Below are 18,911 nucleotides of genomic sequence, written 5' to 3'. Positions count from 1 at the left end.
GGCCAAAAGCTCTTTTTAGCGATCCAGAAAACCGGGAAATTCAGATATCCGGTATAGCTATGGTCCCGAACTTCCCGGATAATTGGTTCTCTGCTGTAATAAAAAAGTGCAAGCATATAATGTACTGCAATCATTTATGATTGCTATATTCATAAAATAAGACTGTAAGTTAAAAAAAAAAACACATATAAAATCTAATTAGAGTAAAAGTTAACTATGGATGTGTATCTGGGTGGTATTACCTCTTCATATCTCATATTTTAGTGTAGAACAACTTGCCTTTGGCCAGAAACAGTCTAAATAATCCTTAAGATTAATATTTATAGACTCATAATAAAAATAATAAGAAAAAGGCTGTGACTTTGAATAAAGAAATATATTTAGGGAAAAAAAAGAAAAAAAAAATGCTATCAAAATATTATAATCGAATTTATTGTATTTTAAATTATAATGCAAAAAAAAACTAAGCTCTCGACATTTTCTGATATAATTTGTTTTAGTTCCAACTTTATTAATCATACCTTTTATTTATTGTTTACTTTTAATTTAAAAAATAACTTTTTTGTAAAATTTTTGACACGAAGTCTTTTAAATAGTGCGTAATTAAATTTCAGCTGGAATTTTGTTTCATAAACTATGATATAGACAATAGGTCTATACTACTATTCCAATGAGTTCAAAATTCATTACGTGTGTGTCGGTGGTTCTTCTTAAAATGGAATTGGTACTCGGTAATTCGGTACATGGCCGAGTAGTGAAAAGCCGACTCGGTACTCGGCCAAAGTGCTACTCGGTACGTCTCTACCGATTACTGCCGATAAATCAGTGCATCCCTGATTTAAACAACGGTTAAAACCGAACAAAACCAAGTGTGGAAAAACCTGCTAATTCTTAGCTCTTTAGTTGAGAAAATCTCGAGGAATTTCCCTGCTTAACAATCACATATTGCCTAGGCAGTTGTCTCATTTTTACTTCCTTTTACAAAAAAAGGAAGTATTGTATTCGCGAAAAAAATTTCACACAAAAATCGACCTTAATTTCCATTTTGCTCACCTCCAAATGAATGTTGAGTTTTTTTTCGACCCGACCACACGTACATATGTACCTAAGAACGTACAGACGCCCGAAATATCCATTTTGAAGTTTCCCGAGTTAATTACAACGAGTTTTCTCGTGACGTATGTATGTGCGTATGTGTGTATCTATGTCGCATAACTCAAGAACAGTATGTCTTAGAAAGTTGAAATTAGGTACGTAGACTCCTAGTGGGGTCTAGTTGTGCACCTCCTTTTTTTGGTTGCATTCGGGTGTTTCTAAAGGGGTCTTTTGCATCTTTTTGGGGGGAATTCATTGTTAATTTCGATGCAAACTCAAGTGGTGTTATAATTTGGCGGACACTTGGCGATATATCGCGTCTTTTGGTCGCCAAGTTTTTTCGCCAACTTGGCGATACATCGCGAATCTTAGTAGCCAACTTGGCGACAAATTTGGCGATTTTTTTTCTTTTTCTTTTTTTTTTTTAAATTTGGTTTTAATGTGGCCATTGTTGATGATATTTGGACAGTTAGAGAGATAATCACATTAAAATTGCAATATTAGGGAAATAACATTAAATTGTTGTAAAAGGAAGTCATGTGATGCACACATCAGCTCGTTTTAAAAACCTGTAAGTAAATTCTCTTATGGTAGATTTAAACAAAAAAATTTTTTCTAACGAAGGAAGTGTAGTCAAACTAGAATCCAAATTCATTTTCACACTAAAATCGATCGTGCCAGTTCCGTTTAAAATGTTAGAAAATCCTCACAAAATTTCGTATTGAAGTACAGGAGCTCATCGCACACATATAAATTCAAATTAAGCCCTTATTGCGAGTATAATTTGACTATGAAAGAACAAATGCGAAACAATGTTTAAAACCCATCGGAATTTGGTTTTAAAACGTCATGGATGATGTAAGTGAATGACCAAAAAAATTCCCACAATTGCTATCATTTAACCGCGTGACTAACTGCTTATTCAAAGGAAGGTTTCAAAGGAATCACGTGATGTGGAATAAATGACCCCTTTCACACACGATTATTCAATCATTAGCGATTAGTTTTCTTATTCACTTCTCTTTTAGAGTTCAAAGCAAAACTCAACTTTTGTATGCTTATTTTAAAAATGCATGAAAATATAGTGTTGAAAGATTAGATTTAGAGAGGAATACAATATTTCTTTTTCAAAAAGTTAATAATTTTGTTTCAATTTTATTGTTATTTGATTGCTTGCTAAACATCGTGGGACAAAAATATTGTTGATGTGTAATGTTTCTTCAGGGTGGCGATAGATTAGGGAAAAGTCGGGGAACTTTATTCACTCAGAGAAAAATCAGGGAATTTTGAAAAAATAACAAATGAAGTGTGTCAATCAAAGTGTTTCATTTTGCAAGGGAAATTTTTTTTCCCTTGCAAAATGAAACACTTTGATTCCTTACGAATTTTTCGCCAATTGTTTGTTTTGAAAATAAAATTATTGAGGTGCGATTATACAGTGCCGCATATTTGTGCATCTTTTTCGCCGTGAAGGTCAAAGTATTCAATCTTAGGATGAGCTTCCTAAGATTGCTTCTGTGTTCTGTAAAGTTGTTTATTTTACCTATCTTGAATTTTCCTTCCACGCATTCCATGCTACGTAAAATAAACAACCCTACAGGCAAAGAGGAAGATGTCGTTAATGACTTTGCTCCCTTGCCATTACTCATTGTCTTGACGTAATTAGCATACTGTTATCACGATTTCAAAAAAAAAAATCTTTGTTCTGTAAATTAATGCTGAAAAAATCTTAAAAGTTATCACTTGGCATTTTTTATTTAATTGCTAAAATTGAATTTTGACTGAAAATCAAATTTGTTTTGTCAATTTGTTTGTTACTAAAGTAATCTAAAAAATTTTTTTCGACAACTAATGAAATCATTTGAAATTGAGTTGTGTCCATAAGTAAATATTTTTATTATTTTGTAATAGTTAAAATGCTGTATTCATTCTTTAAAAATAAAGTTCTTGATTAGAGAATAGCGCAATATGACTTGTTTTTGAAAGATTTCAATTTATTAAACATAAACATGTCTCCTAGAATTTCTCCAGTCTCTGACTCATGAACCCCAAGTCTCTGACTCATGAACCCCAAAATCAGTATGACCTCTGATTCTGCAGCCTTGGCAGAGTAGACTGAGGGAAAATGACTGACTCCAACTCTCTCCGAAATTTAAAAGCTTTTGGGACTCAGACTCCTTTACCCCAAAATCAGTCTGGCTCCAACTTTTCTATCCTTCTTTTTACGATGGAATAATAATTGTTGAAATGGTTTGCTTTTATTTTCATTTCAAAGTTTTAATTGTTTTTTCTCCCTATTGAAATTAAAGAAAATTTGGAATATTTTATTTTTTAAAACAAGCTGTGCAGATGATTTAATGTTTTGCAAAGATTATTTATTTAAGAGGACTTTTATTTGAGAGGACCCCCCCCCCCCGTTATGTTTCTTTTGCTGCATCACTGTTAGAATTAAACTTCTTGAAATTTTTTAGAGATCATTTGAGGCAGTGAGAAGCAAAGGGATGTGAGTGAACATTTTAAGTTTTGAGTAAAACGACTATAAAGACACCGTGCTAGGTAGGCATGCCTTGAATTTTTTTTTTTTTTTTTTTTCAAAATCATGCTGTACAGCAGCACCTAACAGGACTGCTAGTACTATCTCTTGCCCTAAGACAGAGGTGAGATCCACCTCCTATTTGTACTGGTTATCTCCAAATTTTTAATTTTGCCACTTACATCTCTTTGCTTCTCACTGCCTCATTTTTCAACATTTTGTTGGACTAAAATGAGAACTTTTATAGGTGGTGATACTCAGAAAATGAAAGCAAGCAAAGATGCTTTAAAAACAGAAGAAGAACGCAAGGATAGAAGTCGAAGTTCATACAGTGAGTTGCCTGAAGATGAAGATTCATCTCCTGTTAAAACTATGAAGAAAGAATCTAGAAAAGGCAACAAAGAAAATAGAGAGCTTAGAATTTTAAAAAGGAGTAAAACATTAAAAGGTATTCTTGAGAAATATTTTCAACTGTTGTTCAATAAAACTTAAGTTTTAGCCAACATTATGTGCAGAGAGATTTTACAAAACCAGAAGGTTAAAAGAGCAAAGTTGAGTGATTTTGTAATATTATGTTGGATTTTTGTGCCTTTATTTTTTTTTTTTCTAACTTTCTAAACTAAAATAAAAAGCAACGAAATTTTGCAATATTTATAATTAAGGTCAAAAAATTGTTTAAAACTGACAAAAACTCAAAAACTGTTCAAAAATCACATATTCATATATTTTATCAAGCATAAGTGACATTTTGTGAAAATCAGATTACAAAATTGTCTAAAGTATAATTTGTATTTTATTGTTTTATTGTACTTATTATAATGCTATTTGTCAAAGGAAACTTGGAAAAAGGAAATTGAAACCGTCAACCATCAAGAGCATGTTTTCCCCAAGTATAGTGGAACCTCATTTGTCCAGATCTCCGGTTGATCTCTATCAAATTTGTAAAAAAGTGTTATATTCATGCCAGGGGTGTTTGTGATCTGAAAATTTTGTGCTGACAACACATTCTAAAACTGAAAAATTATTTTTAAAAATACAACAAATATTTTTAAATATTTTTTTAAAAAATGATTTTTGTATCCATATTTAAAGAGTTTTTATGAGGCGGAGGGGGGTCGGAGCGTCCTCATAGTTTCAGAAAAATTTTCCTGTCACCACCATCATCCCTGATTCACAAAAATTATAATTTTAAATTATGATAGCTGAACTAAAGTGCATGCAAAAGCAAACAAGTCCACTTAAAAATAATTTCTTGAAAACACGAAAATCTATTATTTATTTAATGTTGGACTTTACACCAACAAAAAGTTGCTAATATTTTTCAGTTTGTACCTAACGTTAATATTTTAAATCTTGTTTTGATAGAAATATGCTAGTTATTTAATAATTTAACGTTAAATATTGGATGTGTTCTTTTTTTCTTGAACAAGGAGGATATGTATTTCTTTGCACAGGTTTTTTTTTGATCAAACCAAGTTTTTTTTTTAAATAAAACCATGTGGTTTTTTTCAAAAATGTTTTTTTTTTTTTTTTTTTTTTTTTTTGTAAAATTTCATAATTTCCCCATATAATATGTAAAATTTATGAAAACATATACTACTATTCCAATGAGTTCAAAATTCATCACGTGTGTGTCGGTGGTTCTTCTTAAAATGGAATTATTAATCGGTAATTCAGTACATGGCCGAGTAGTGAAAAGCCGAGTACTGGGTACTCGGCCAAAGTGCTACTCGGTACGTCTGTACCGATTACTGCCGATAAATCAGTGCATCCCTGATTTAAACAACGGTTAAAACCGAACAAAACCAAGTGTGGAAAAACCTGCCAATTCTTAGCTCTTTAGTTGAGAAAATCTCGAGGAATTTCCCTGCTTAACAATCTTATATTGCCTAAGCAGTTGTCTCATTTTTACTTCCTTTTACAAAAAAGGAAGTATTGTATTCTATTGTATATTGTAGTAAAGATTGAGATAAATATAATGCTACTTCGATAGTGTGTTGGACCCCTTTTTGCTGCAATACATGACACAATACAGTCCAACATTGAGCTAATTTAATGTCTGATGTTGTTCTGAGGCAGATGGACACTCAAATTTTGAACAGCCACTTCTGAATCTTGTACAGGGTAGCACAGCAATATCTGGGGTTTCAGCTAATCCTGTACATGCACTATAGGGGACAAGTCGGCGGAGCGGGCTGGCGATGGAAGAGTCTCAAAAGGACGTAAGAAGTCTTGAGCAACTCTAACGGTAGCAACTCTAGCTGTGGGCGAGCATTATCTTGCTAGAAAGTTGCTCTTGGAGGGCCATTTAGGAACGGTCCTAGATGTGGTTGCAGAATGTCATTAATATAACGCTGGCCTTAAAGTTCCACCTACCACAACTAGAGTGGACCGGCTATCATAGGCTATAGCCTCCCTGATTTTTTTTTGCCCGCTGTGCGGGTAGTGTGTCATGGGATAGAATGGATGGACTGGTACCTTTCTCCAGGGCATCTCCACATTCGTGCGCAGATAGCATTTGACCTCAAAATAAATCGGAATTCCTCGCTGAGCACCACCTTTTGCCAATCAGTGACATCCCACAACGCTCTGGTTTCGCACCATTGCAGACAAAGTTGCCATATTTTGGTGTTTAAGGGAGTACACGAAAAGGGCGCTTGGACGACAGATTTACTTCCACAAGACCTTTAGAAATAGTTCGGGGAACAACTGCTACCCCTACGTCTGCGTGTATGGTGAAACGACTCACGGTAAAATCCACGAGCGTTTGCCGCACGATCCTTCCATCCTCTCTCCTCATGGTCTTCCCGGTTGCTCCAGACCCGTTTTTTTTGCATATGGGTACCATTTTATGTCCACTGCCTCCAACGGTTTCTAACAGAACAGGGTGGAACCCAGGTGAATCTCCGAACGATTCACCTGGGCAGCAACACGGCTGGTTGACGAACCTGCAATTTTCATGTCGATGATCAAATCTCTCTCAAACTCGCTTAACTATGAAAAATGTTTTGTAACTCGTCTACCTGGCATCCTTCACTCATTAAGGTTCTCAAGAAATCCAGAAGTAATCGTAACATTCACAAATCTTAAATTATGAACTGGTTTATATAGCACATTTTTCCCGATTTCACCAATACTATAGGGTAAGGGGTCATGCGCATCGACACCAAACATGGATCACGTGCATATCAGATGTCACTCTTTTTATATGCAAAATTTCACTATTGTACGTTTCTTCTTTTTTGAGACGATATTTTCAATGTTGCTGAGTGTATGTTAAAAGAGTATTTTCATTTAAGAGTTTGTGCTGGGGCTTTTAATTAAAATGATTTTTTTTCTTTGATAAAAAAATTGTTCCTGAATGCATTAAACCAGGAGAAATAATGTTTACAATGGAAAACATAATGATTTTCTTAAAACCTTCTTGTCTTGTTTCTATAATTGTTGTCACTGATATATTAGGTGAATAAATTACATGATTAACTTTTTGTTTTTTTAATCTTTAAACAAAATATGCATTGATCTTTTGAATTTTGAATTTGTGTAATGTATATCAGACTTATGATTCATTTGTAGATGCTGTAAAATACTTACTATGCAGGGGCGGATTGGCCAGGTCAGCTAGTCGGGGATCCCCGACTGGGCCAACCGCCGAGTGGGCCACTTTCAGCGTTTTTTTTTATTGAACTTAATACATTTAAATTCACACCTAACATTTTTTTAAATGCCATAATAAAAAAAATGAAGAAAAAAAACCATGTAATTTCTTTTCTCTATGTGAAAAAAGGGGGTCAGAGAAATTGGGGTCCAGCGCGGCCTGAAAAAGGGCCCGGGACAAAAAAAAAGAGGGTTAAAAACTTATATTTGTACATCTACTAACAAAAATTGAAGGGGCTTGTACCATTAGACAAAGCGGCCCCGGCCCTGCCATAAATGCATGTTTGGGCTGTTGATACAAATGAGTAGGGACATGCACAAGGGGGGAAGGACACCTGTTGGCCTGATTCCAAGCCAAAAGGAGGCTCGAGGTTATTTTAATGAAGGGTGAAATCTATGTAGGGAGAAACAAGATTAGGGGCGCCCGTAAAAGTAATTTGTGACGGGGCCCCAAAATTTATTTGCACGCCCCTGGTATTCACTGGTTGTAACCAATTCAACTAAATACTGTCAGTTTGCAAGATATTTCATTGGTGTATTGTAAATTATCTCTATACGAGTATTTTCATCTCAGAATCGCATACGGGAAAGCAAGCCAGAACAACGATAAAGTGAATCCAAAAGAGGACAAAATCAGGACAAAATTTCGACTTAGAAGGAAGAGCTGCTGAACTTAAGCAGATTTAGGAGTGCAACCAAGGTTGGGGGGGGGGGGGGGAGGAGCAGGTGTTTTTTTTTTGGGCCGTATTAGTTGTAATCAGGGTCAGATTGAGATTTAACGGGGTCCCTAAGGTATTTCAGATATGAGTTCTCTTTGTAGTCCTAAAGTCACCAATGATAGTCTAAAGTCTACAATGGGGTTGCTTTCGAAACTTTAAAAACATTTTTCTCTGAACGAACATGCTTAAAAACATAGGATTTTACCATTATTTAAGTAATTTGTCAAAGTTTAATACTTTTTCACAGCTATTTTAAATGGTGCACAATTTCATTTTTTACGCTTCTGCACATGACATCACATGTGATGAAATGCTATTAGAGTAGATCGCAACATTTAATTCGCTTCTTTACTCACATGTACTGGCAACAATATGGTTGATAATAAGCGTAGAGCGGAATATTTATTTCGCTTCTGAATTATCATGACCTGGAAACGTGGTAGACAGTAAGCGTACGCATTTAGGGTGCCAGTGGAAATGCGCCAAAGTCTATCACCTGTGACGTTATAAGGACCACTCCTCATTTTCAAAATCGGCCATTTTAAAAATTAAGAGTTGAGAAATTGAAAGTTTTTCTGTCACTCAATGTTTTTTTCTTTTTTTTTTATTACTTATTCTATTAATTTTAGTGACTAAAAGTGTAGTACTTTTGACTGAAGGAAACAACCCCATTGAGGACGTTGATGCAAGAACCAGTTACATCCAAACTTCTCCCTTTTTTTAAATTCAATTTTTGTGTGGGGAGAATATTGATGTTCCGATTGGTTGCAAAAACAAGACACAAATATCAGATCATACCTTTGCTTTTTAGTAAATAATGTGGAAAAGATATCAGCCTTTCTATCGAAAAATGATGTTATTTGTTGATCTTGCCAAAAATGAGCAAGTCTGGATTTACCTGGCTCTTGGATCAAGTCCCCCTATTTACGTTTTTCAGATTTAAATATCAAAAAATTGCCAGAAAAAGTCTTAAAACCTTCGCCAGTCCGTAAAATCACTAAAGATAGCTTAAAATTTCATTGATAGAAATTTGCATGGAAGAGCTCTGTAACCCTTTTATCTGCACTGTAGCCTAAAATTGATTTCAGTTTCAGAAAAAAATACCCAGTGTTCTCCTGCTAGATACGAAGTAGTACTAGTGTTTTCCTCAGACCAAGAAAAGGGCAGTGGGCATTTTGATGAAAGGGTACTTTTTAAGAGAAATTTTGTCAAATAAGGTTCTTTTACTTTTTGGTATAAGTGCTACAAAGTTTTAAGTGTTTTCGATAGTAATTATTTTTTAAATATTAAAAAGCTTTTTGATGTTTAGTTTTAAAGGTAATGCAAAGAACATTCAGATATATTCGAATCATATTCTTATCGATAAGTGATTGAAATGAGGGAGTGATGTTTCAAGTACAGGCTTGTGTGAATCTTTACCTTTTGGAAAAAAATTCGCTTTTGTGAAGTTTTGTTTAAACTTTTAAGGGGTGGGCAAGGAGGGTTGATTCAGTTCAGGGTCAAAGGTTAGCTTAAAAGAGGTAAGTCACGGCACCCTCCAAAAAAATCTTACGACCAAACGGCACGACCTTGAGGGTCACGGATTTGGATAAAGTTCTAGATATAGGTCCCTTGTCACTAGATATTAGCACAGGTAAAGCGGTTTGACTGCATAGGCCCTAGTTTGGCTGAAACGAGGGTCCAAAGTTTCTAGTTTGGCCATAGAAATTCAATCGCGTTTCCAATGGAAGTTCAGACGACTACGGCACAACATTAGTTCTCCCAAAACATTTGTCCCCTTTTGTTAGTACAACGAGTGGAAGGGAAAACACCTATTTAATTAATCGACAATATTTAAGTTACTTATAAAGTCAAAACAATCTTGTATTTTGGTTTTTTTATGTGCCATGTGGTGCAATAAATCAGAACTTTTTCTCTTCCCTAATTTTTTGCTCATTATTGTGGAATATATTTGATAGCAGACGATAAATATCCAGTTAAAGTAAGTTCTTTTTACTAGAAAACAATAAATACTTTTTACTACAGGTAGCAGACACTTAATATTAAAACGAAAATAATTAGTTTTATTTGCAATCGTTCCTTTTACCATGTTATTTTGGCATTCAAGTTTTTGAAATTGAAAGTAGTATCCTATTTAAATTAGAGAACCACATATTAAAAATTAGTGTACAGCATAATTATTTCAATGGTAAGTGCATGCTAATGGCTCATACTGCAGTAAAATAGCAGAAAAATAGGTAAAAATGAAAATTCTAAAGGAAATTTCATTGCATTTCTGGATCCAATTTACCAACTTTGGACCCCCGTTGCAGCCGAACTAGAGCCTATGCAGTCAAACCGCTTTACCTGGATTCATACCTCGTAGGAATGGACCTATATCTAGAATTTTGTCCGAATCCGTGACCCTCAAGGTCGTTCCGTTTGGTAGTTAGAGGAAACACTTGGGAAAACTGTCCTTTTTCCTTTTAATATTCCCAAGCATATTATAAGATTGTTTTTAAATTTTCAATGTCGGCAGAGTCGCCGGATTCCCTGTGGTAAATTGTAGTTTAAAGTTGGGTCAAGTATACTTTACTTTTTAAATGCTTCCAAATGAGATCACTGAGTTTACTCTCTCAAATGTGACCAAAGATATTTTTGCGTTTTTTAATAGCTCAAAGTCGAAACATTTTCGTAGAGAGCGGAGAGAGCTCCCGATGCTTCCCTGTTCCATTAATTTTACCAAGGGTAGCCTAAAATTGCATTTCTAAAACTTCTCATTACGGAGAAATTCTGGGAAGAGCCTTTGACATGCTATTTTAAACAAAGGTAGACTTAAATAGATTTCAAATTTTTGAAAAAAAAAATTAAGAAGACAAAATCATGGGGAAACCTTTTTTTTTTTTTTTCCTCTCTTCTAACGTTACCGAAAATTGTAAAATTATGGTTTTTGACATCAGCGTTGAAAATATCGCTTGGAAGGAAACTATAGAACCCCTTCTCCTGATTCTTTTCTCCTTAGGCCTATATAGATCAACCAATTTCGAAAACTTTCCGGGAGAATTACCCGATTCCTCCCTTTCCTCGTGTCCTTCTGATGTTGTCAGTATAGAAGAATAAAGATGTGCCTTTTCAGATTTATGACCATTAGCAGGGCCCGATTAAGATAGCTGGGGCCCCTAGGCCAAATGGTTTTTCGGGGCCCCTTTGTAGTTAATCCTTACCAAGTGATAGGAACAGGGGGCCCTGGGGGGTTATGTTATGCAGTCAATCCTTACAATTTTAACCATTGGCTGAAACAGTTTATGTCATTTGGGGGCCCCTAAAAATCGGGTCCCTATGCCATGGCCTAGTTGGCCTATTCAACAGTCAGGCCCTGACCATTAGTATCTTTCTTTCAAGGTACATAAAAAATGTGTCAGTGGTAGCTTTATTTTACGTTTCACAATTTTCTTTTTTTAGAACTTTAAAACTTGATTTAGAAACTTAAAGGGAACTAGGAACTAGCGGTAGTTTAATGTCTTAGCTCAACTCGGAAGAATTGAGATCTGGTGTTTGATTTAACTTTTTTAATTTACAGAGGTGGGCCAAAAAATTCTTTTGCCGACTGGGCCAAACTCAGACAGTCCGCCCCTGTTGCTACGTTTAAGAATATGTGCGGGATTTTAATTTTACTTTTATTTTTTATTTACAGTAGATAGCTTTGATTAAGAGGAAATTAATATGCAAGAATTTATCCTTCGTTATTTGTAATTAATGTCTCAACTATCACAGTAAATTATTTCTTTGATTATGTATACCAAGACTCATTTACGTGTTGTATTTTTCTAATAGTTTTCTAAAGATTTTAAAACAATATTCTCCTATAGAAATCTCTTAAGTATGAGGAAGTTTAGAAGATTTTACTCTTAATTATTTAATTAATTATAAAGAAATTAGGTACAAATATGAATATTAAATTTTTTTTTAACAATCAATTCATAAAATCTTCATGATTTTTCTAAAATGAAACTGTTTTTCTTACAAATAGTGTTTAAACCAAAAGAAAAAAAGGTTCCCCCAACCCACCCCCCATAAAAAAAGTGTTTATACCAACCCTGTTTTTGCATGAACTAGGTTCAGATATTTTCTCTTTAGTAAAAATGAATATTCCCAAATCAAATGCACTTAAACTTGATGTCTGCTAACTAAATGCACCCATACGCATGAACCTTATTCCCTGTTTGCTATGCATTACTTTTAATGTTAGTAACTTGACACTCCTTGTTTATTTATTTATAGAGAAGAATGATCCTGATAGGTTTAGTGGTGAAGGAATCAATTTTAAAGCTAAAATTATTGGAACTGAGCATGTTTTTGATGCCAGAGGAAATCGAATGTGTCAAGGTGCCTTACAAAGACTTAAGGTAATATTTTGATTCCTCAATAGATAAAATATTCTACAATGATGGATATTACCTCAGTTTGTTTACTATCTTTTTTATCTCATTGCATTAAAAAGTATAAGCAAGCATTCAGCAAATTTTTGTGTTATTCTTAGACTAACTAAGAAAAGTTCTTATTTGATAGCAAAGTGATGGTAAATGAAGACACAAAAATGTTCCAGTGTTTCATGTAAAAAGCAATCCAATAAGAAAAATGGTCAGAAAGAATTTTATGAAAATCTAAATCTATGTCCAGTACTGTGTTGAGTTCAAGAGCCCTTCTTGACAACTTTATACAGTCAAACCCTGTTATTCCGACCAACTTCTCTAAACCTAAACTCGAAATTGCGCTTAACCCAAAACAAATGCCATTGCCCCATTTGATAAAGCTAAAAATTATTACTAAATCAATTGTATTAAAAAAATTTGATTTGAATGAAATTCCACTTAAGATAAAAAAAAAGACTATAATAATAATTACAATAATATCTTTATATTAAAAAAGTAGGGTCAAAGAAAATTTTGAAACGAAATCTGTGGCGGGCCTGCATCCAGGAGACCCCATAGCACCTACAGCCTCGAAATTTTGTACAAAATTACTTCGAGTCCCGGTGGTTTGCACTTGAGGTTTTGTTTTTTAAAATTTGAATGGTTTTTTTTTTTTTGTAATTAATATTTTCAGCTCAAATTTCACATAAATTGCCTATTATTGCCTATTAAAGGGGAGAAAAATTAATTGCACATATTTATTTTATATATTGTTGGAAAGGGTAGAATTTTCTGCAATTTGTTTCAGTGCTCTAACTTAAATACGGAGGGAGTTTTTTGCGTTTTTAGCTCGAACTTTCTTAGGCTTAGCTAAACTTTAGGCACTACTTTCTTCATCAAATCTTTCAGTAAAAAGTGAAGGAATTGTCCCACAGTTTTCTTTTTGACACCACTTTAAAAAGCAGCTTTTTTAAATCCAGATCCAACTCGACTTATGGTTGGAAAACTTAGCTTCTATCTCCAAAGAAAAAAAAGTTACCAGCAGTTTTTTTCAAATTCAAAAAATCTCATTTCCATTCAAACAAGAAATGAAAGGAAGAAAAAAGGTCCTTTTACATGAAATTTCCTTACTTAACTTTGGAGGATCTGCACTTTAATGAAAACCAGTGTCTAGCCATGCTCAGTCAATTTCTGCTCATCAAACACAGGGCAGAAAATTTATATTCTTCCAGTCTAAAAAAATTTGTTTAATACTTGTTTATTAGACTTAATGTAAGTTTTGTACTTAAAAACTTTTTGTACAAATACAAGTGCTTGTGTGTAGGGGAGACTGAAGATACTTGATCCACACTTTAGTTTTCAATTTTTTTTCTCTGCTGCAAATTATCAGTTTTTATAAGTACTTGATCAAAGGTAACTTTCCTCTATCTGACAGATTCTGATTTTTTAAGTTGAAATTAAACATATTGCAAAAAATATATTTTACCAAAAATTCCCCACATCAGGGGATACATGATCCCTTCATAGGGGATGCTTGATCCCACTGAGAAAATACATAAACTTTTCATTAGATCAGCAATTCATTGATGGATTTTAGTTTTCTACATAATGTTTCTAAAAAATAGCACTATTTCTCTTTTCTTTTATTAGACTAAGGTGCTCTACACCCTGCTCGCTGAGGCTCACCAACCCTTGAAGATTGCTTCGCAATCTTATTTGTTTCGCAAAGATTTAAATCATCGGTTCGAAAGAAATAGATTAAAAAAGCATTATGAACTCCATTTGGAACAAAAAGCACCTCTCCCTCAGGTTTCAAAATAATTTTTACCAACTTGCAGAGCGATAAGGGCTAAGAAGCTCCTGAGCATTTCAAAACTGCGGCTTTGTACGTTTGAAAAGTCACTTTCATATTCGTGGTCTCTAGTAATATATTTTGCTCTTTAGCTCGGGGCTTGAATTGAGTTGAGCCTAACATTTTTTGTTAAAGTTGAAACCCTAAAAGTTTGTGAATAAGAAAGAAGAAACACGCGATTCGAAAATATGTAACCATGGCAACGCCAAATAAAACATCAATAATTTTAATGGTGATGAGATTATTCTAAATTGATTTTTAACGGCTTGTAACTTTTTTCCTTTGGAGATAGAAGTTTAGCTTTTCGACCATAGGTCGAGTTAGATCTGGAGTATAAAAAGCCGCTCTTTAAAGTGGTGTCAAAAAGAAAACTAGCACAATTCCTTCACTTTTTACTGATAGATTTAATGAAGAAAGTAGTGCCTAAATTTTAGTTAAGCCTAAAAAAAATCGAGCTAAAAATGCAAATAACTCCCGCTGTATTCAAGTTAGAGCATTGAAACAAAATGCGTAGAACGCGGAAAATTCTACCCTTTCCAACAATGTATAATTAGTGTTCACTCTAGAAAAAAAAAGGGCAGGGTGCTGGCCTTTGAAAGGGGCAACTTTTTTAAAAAGGGCACTATTTCAATGCGGTGTCCCCCCCCCCCACCCAAGACCAATGATGCACCACTCAAAAAGTACTGAGTGCCCCCCCCACTACAAAAAAAATAAGAGAAATAACACTTAAAACACCTTGCAAAAATTCAAACAGTCTAGTCTGCACCATGACCCCCCCCCCCCCCTTGATTGCCATCACCACTGACTTTAGTATTAAATATGATTTCATCCAGAAAACGCACTTGTCTTCAAAATAGGCTTTGGGTGTTTTTCAACACTTTTCAGGCCATAATTTTAACTACCTATAAGAGTAAAAAAAAATTCTAGGCATTTCAAAAGCCTTTGAATTTCAATTTAAGAAAAATAGTATTTAATTACTGATCTCCCCTTCCTAACAAAGAAACTGCCTAGTAATGTGCATTGTGCCATTAAGTATTTTAGTAGACATCAAAATTTTGATGAGTGTAAATTCTCCTTTTTTAAATACATTACACTTCAAATAGAATAATTAACTTAAAATACTGTGTGCCAGTGCTTCAAAAATGCAGTGATAGCAAGTTGCAAAACTAAAAAGACTTTATTTTAGCTTTATTTCCTAGTCTTGGAGTTCAAATTCATAACACAAATGTGTTGGCAGATGTATGCGCTCCTAAATGCAATGCATAAGCAGCTTGGGCCAAGCTAAGATTTTTTATCTCAGACAATTTTTGTGAAAATTTAATATTTCAGCATTTTAATTGTGTGATTTTTTTAAAAATCAATTGTATAATATTTATAAAAGAAAAAGAAACAGTGCAAGATTATTTTTGTTGGAAAAAAGCACAAGTATGTCAAAAGTATGCTTTTTATTATGTCAATAAGTGTTTTAAATAATCTGTTATATGAATCACACAACACACATATACAAAGATAATGAAAATACTTAGCAAAAAGGAAAGAATTGAATGAACGCCCTGTCAATGCGATGTTTCCATTTCAAACGGCTTTTTAGGGGGGCTGGGGATGGGGGTTAAAAATCCAAGATATTTAAAAAATACCCTTGCATTTTAGTCCAGTAAGCTTTGTACTATGTTCTTCTTAGGAAACAATCAGAAAGTTAACTTTCCAGAAACAGATGTGAAAAGATTGCTACAGAATCACTAGCAATGCGCTAAAATTAGCTAAGCCTAATTTCCACGTGCAGACGAAGAACGGACACAAAGGGCTGAAATGTTAGGAAAATGTCCTACTCCCTCTCTCATTGTTGATTCTCAGAAGATCAAGGATGGGGAGGAATGAAGCAAAGCTCTCTCCCTTCCCAGAAGACCCTACTCCTTCCCACAACCTTTCAAAAAACCACCCTCAGTAGAAGGGAAGAACATGCCTTTGTTTCCTATTGATAAGCCTGTTTGAATTCTGATAATCTCATCCCTTCTTTGCCTAGGTGTTTGCTTCCCCTTTTGTTTATGGGGCCGTTTTCAGGGTGAAATTCTGGGAACAAGGATAAGACATGGGCGTTTTTACAAATGATCGCAGGACAAATAAAATTGCCCCTATATCGCGGCAGGTCGAAACGATGGTTGAGGCATCTTTTTAAAAACACAAAGTGCAATTTCTTATTTTTGAGAAGGGCGGGGCGCATTTCGCGTTCTAAAAGAAGGGCAGGGCGCATTCTGCTGATATGGAAAAGGGCAGGGCGCTGCGCCCTTCAAAAACGGCCTAGCGGGAACACTAGTATAATATTAATATGTGCAAGTAATTTTTCACCCCTTTAATAGACAACAATAGGCAATTTATGTGAAATTTGAGCTTAAAAAATTAATTACAAAAAAATTAATTCGAATTTTAAAAAATAAAACCCCAGGTGCACACCCCTGGAGCTCAAAGTAATTTTGTACAAAATTTCAAGGCTGTAGGTGCTATGGGGTCTCCTGGACACACGTCCGCCGCAGACATTATTCCAGAATTTCTTTGAAACCTTACTTTTATGTACTATAAAGAGATTATAATGTCAACACAAAATAACATCATTTTAAATTCCACTACGACATTTTTTTAAAAAATGTACACAGCTTTAATGAACTTATGATGCTTTTGATCTCTTACGTATTCTCCAATACAGTTGTGAACAATATATTTTATAAATAAAACTAACAATTTTTTTAAAGTAGCATAGTAAAACTAAAATTGCAACAAATTAAAAAAATTAGATGACAAGCAGAAAAATCAACTTATTTGTTCTTGTCTTGCAATAATAAAATTAAGATTTTTTTCCATTGAATCAATTTTTAAAAAGAGGGAAGAAAAATGCAAGTATCAGTGTACTTATTAAAAAGAAAAGTAAGCCTAGCATATGTTTTCAATCAGTAGCAATTTACTAACAATATGTCTCAAATATTAAAAACTGTCTATACTTTAACATTACACTTCGTTATTTTTTTTTTTTTTAAGTTGTAGATAACAGATAATGTTAACTTCAGAATGCTTTCCTAAAAAAAAAGTTTCCCTTGACACATTCAGACAATCATTTTTCAAGCTAAAACAAGATGGCTGAAAAGAAAAAGTGTTGCCAGTTTTTATGTACAAGTATAACTTTAACATAATTGTCAGGTTTCAAATTTACACTTAATGATTTTGGTACATTTTTGGCTGTGAAATCATGTATCCCCAGGGATCAAATATCTCCAGTCTCCCCTATGTATGTGCTTTTATGTATAAATGTAGTTTGCATCCAATATTTTCTGTGTGAATTCAACAAAACGTTTTGCATGTTTACTCAGAATCTGGTTACCGCGAAAGTCGATTATTGCGAAGGTTTTGATATCTCCACAAGTCCCATTAACAAGGCTTGATGGTTCTGTAAGAAACTATGAGTAAGTTTGATAAATTATGTAAGACAAGAAATGAATTTAAATTAAAGCACTGTATTTTACATAAAAAGATCTGCAGACATTTTTTTTATGTTAAGGATTTGTTGTTGTTTTTTTAATTCTAAATTTGTGTTTTAGGGGAGAAGGGCAATGATTAGTGAATAAATAAATTTATTTGCTTTTAAGTAAATCAGTATCTCAGTCTGTAAGCCCTGCTACCTGGGTCGTGACAGATCTGTGATAAGCACCTTTACTATCTATATAAAGTTTTTTATTGGCAATTGTCAAGGATTAATGATATATTGGACGTATATTTTTCAAATTGTTCTGCACGGAATATAACGACTCATTACTTTTTGATTTTTTTTTAAATAAAAATCCACCAAAGTGTTATATCTTTTTGAAAATCCATTTCACTTTTATTTGTAGGCAGCCGTTAAAACATCAGGAGATCATAAACAGAGGATTATCTTAAACATATCCTTTCAAGGAATCATAATCAAAGATGAAAAAACTGGGGTTGGTATTGCAATTTCTGTTCTCAATATTAATTTCAGTATCTTTGGATTTGATTTTTTTTTAAACATATTGCTTAATCTTATGAACTTTTAGTGCTGAAAATTATTCCACTCTTTGTTTTTTTGCCAAACATTTTTGAGCTAATGGGCCCTGAATATGTAAAAATGTGGAGGGTAGAATCCATGTCAATTCAACAAGGGGTGTAACAAGATGGTCTCGGATTTTTTTGAATTTAACGTTTGTTAAAATTCATAAAAAATTAAGAAATACTTTTATTTTTGCCCAAAAAAATTCCTGGGCGGAGATACCGGCCGCCAAAGATGGCAGTTCTGTCATGATTTCTCACTTGGGATCTCCGTCAAAAAAAATCCATTACCTCAGGAACGATAGAACATATTTTGTTGGGGTTTGTTTTATTTAAAAGAATATCTTTTCTTTCTTTTTAAAAACATATGCATCATTTTTAAATATGTGCTTTATTTTTTTCCCCACAGTCTTATGAAAAAAAAAGTAATTTTTTTCAAATATGTCAATTTTAAAAATTTTCATTTTTTTTTACAGTTTATTAGTACCACTGAGCACTACATTCCCTGTTGCACTTTTCCGTTTTACAGATTTTAGAGTCATTTGAAAAAAGGAGAATTTTTAAGGAACTCTTTATGCAATAGCAGACTCTAAAATTCAAGAAAAAAAATT

At 33.8% G+C, this 18,911-nt stretch overlaps 1 protein-coding gene across 1 annotated transcript in view; it reads left to right on the top strand.

Moving 5' to 3' along the window:
- The first annotated feature begins 3,873 nt into the window (after positions 1-3,873).
- Positions 3,874-18,911, top strand: part of LOC129221408 (protein disabled-like) — a 58,158-nt gene continuing 43,120 nt past the window's right edge. The window contains exons 1-3 of the mRNA XM_054855893.1: positions 3,874-4,076; positions 12,265-12,389; positions 18,126-18,215. Coding sequence (XP_054711868.1) covers positions 3,893-4,076; positions 12,265-12,389; positions 18,126-18,215 — 399 coding nt within the window. The 5' untranslated portion in view covers positions 3,874-3,892. The remainder of the gene's footprint in view (positions 4,077-12,264; positions 12,390-18,125; positions 18,216-18,911) is intronic.

This window comes from Uloborus diversus, chromosome 1 (assembly GCF_026930045.1).
Source record: "Uloborus diversus isolate 005 chromosome 1, Udiv.v.3.1, whole genome shotgun sequence".
NCBI lineage: Eukaryota > Metazoa > Arthropoda > Arachnida > Araneae > Uloboridae > Uloborus > Uloborus diversus.
This window is presented reverse-complemented; position numbering and strand designations above follow the sequence as displayed.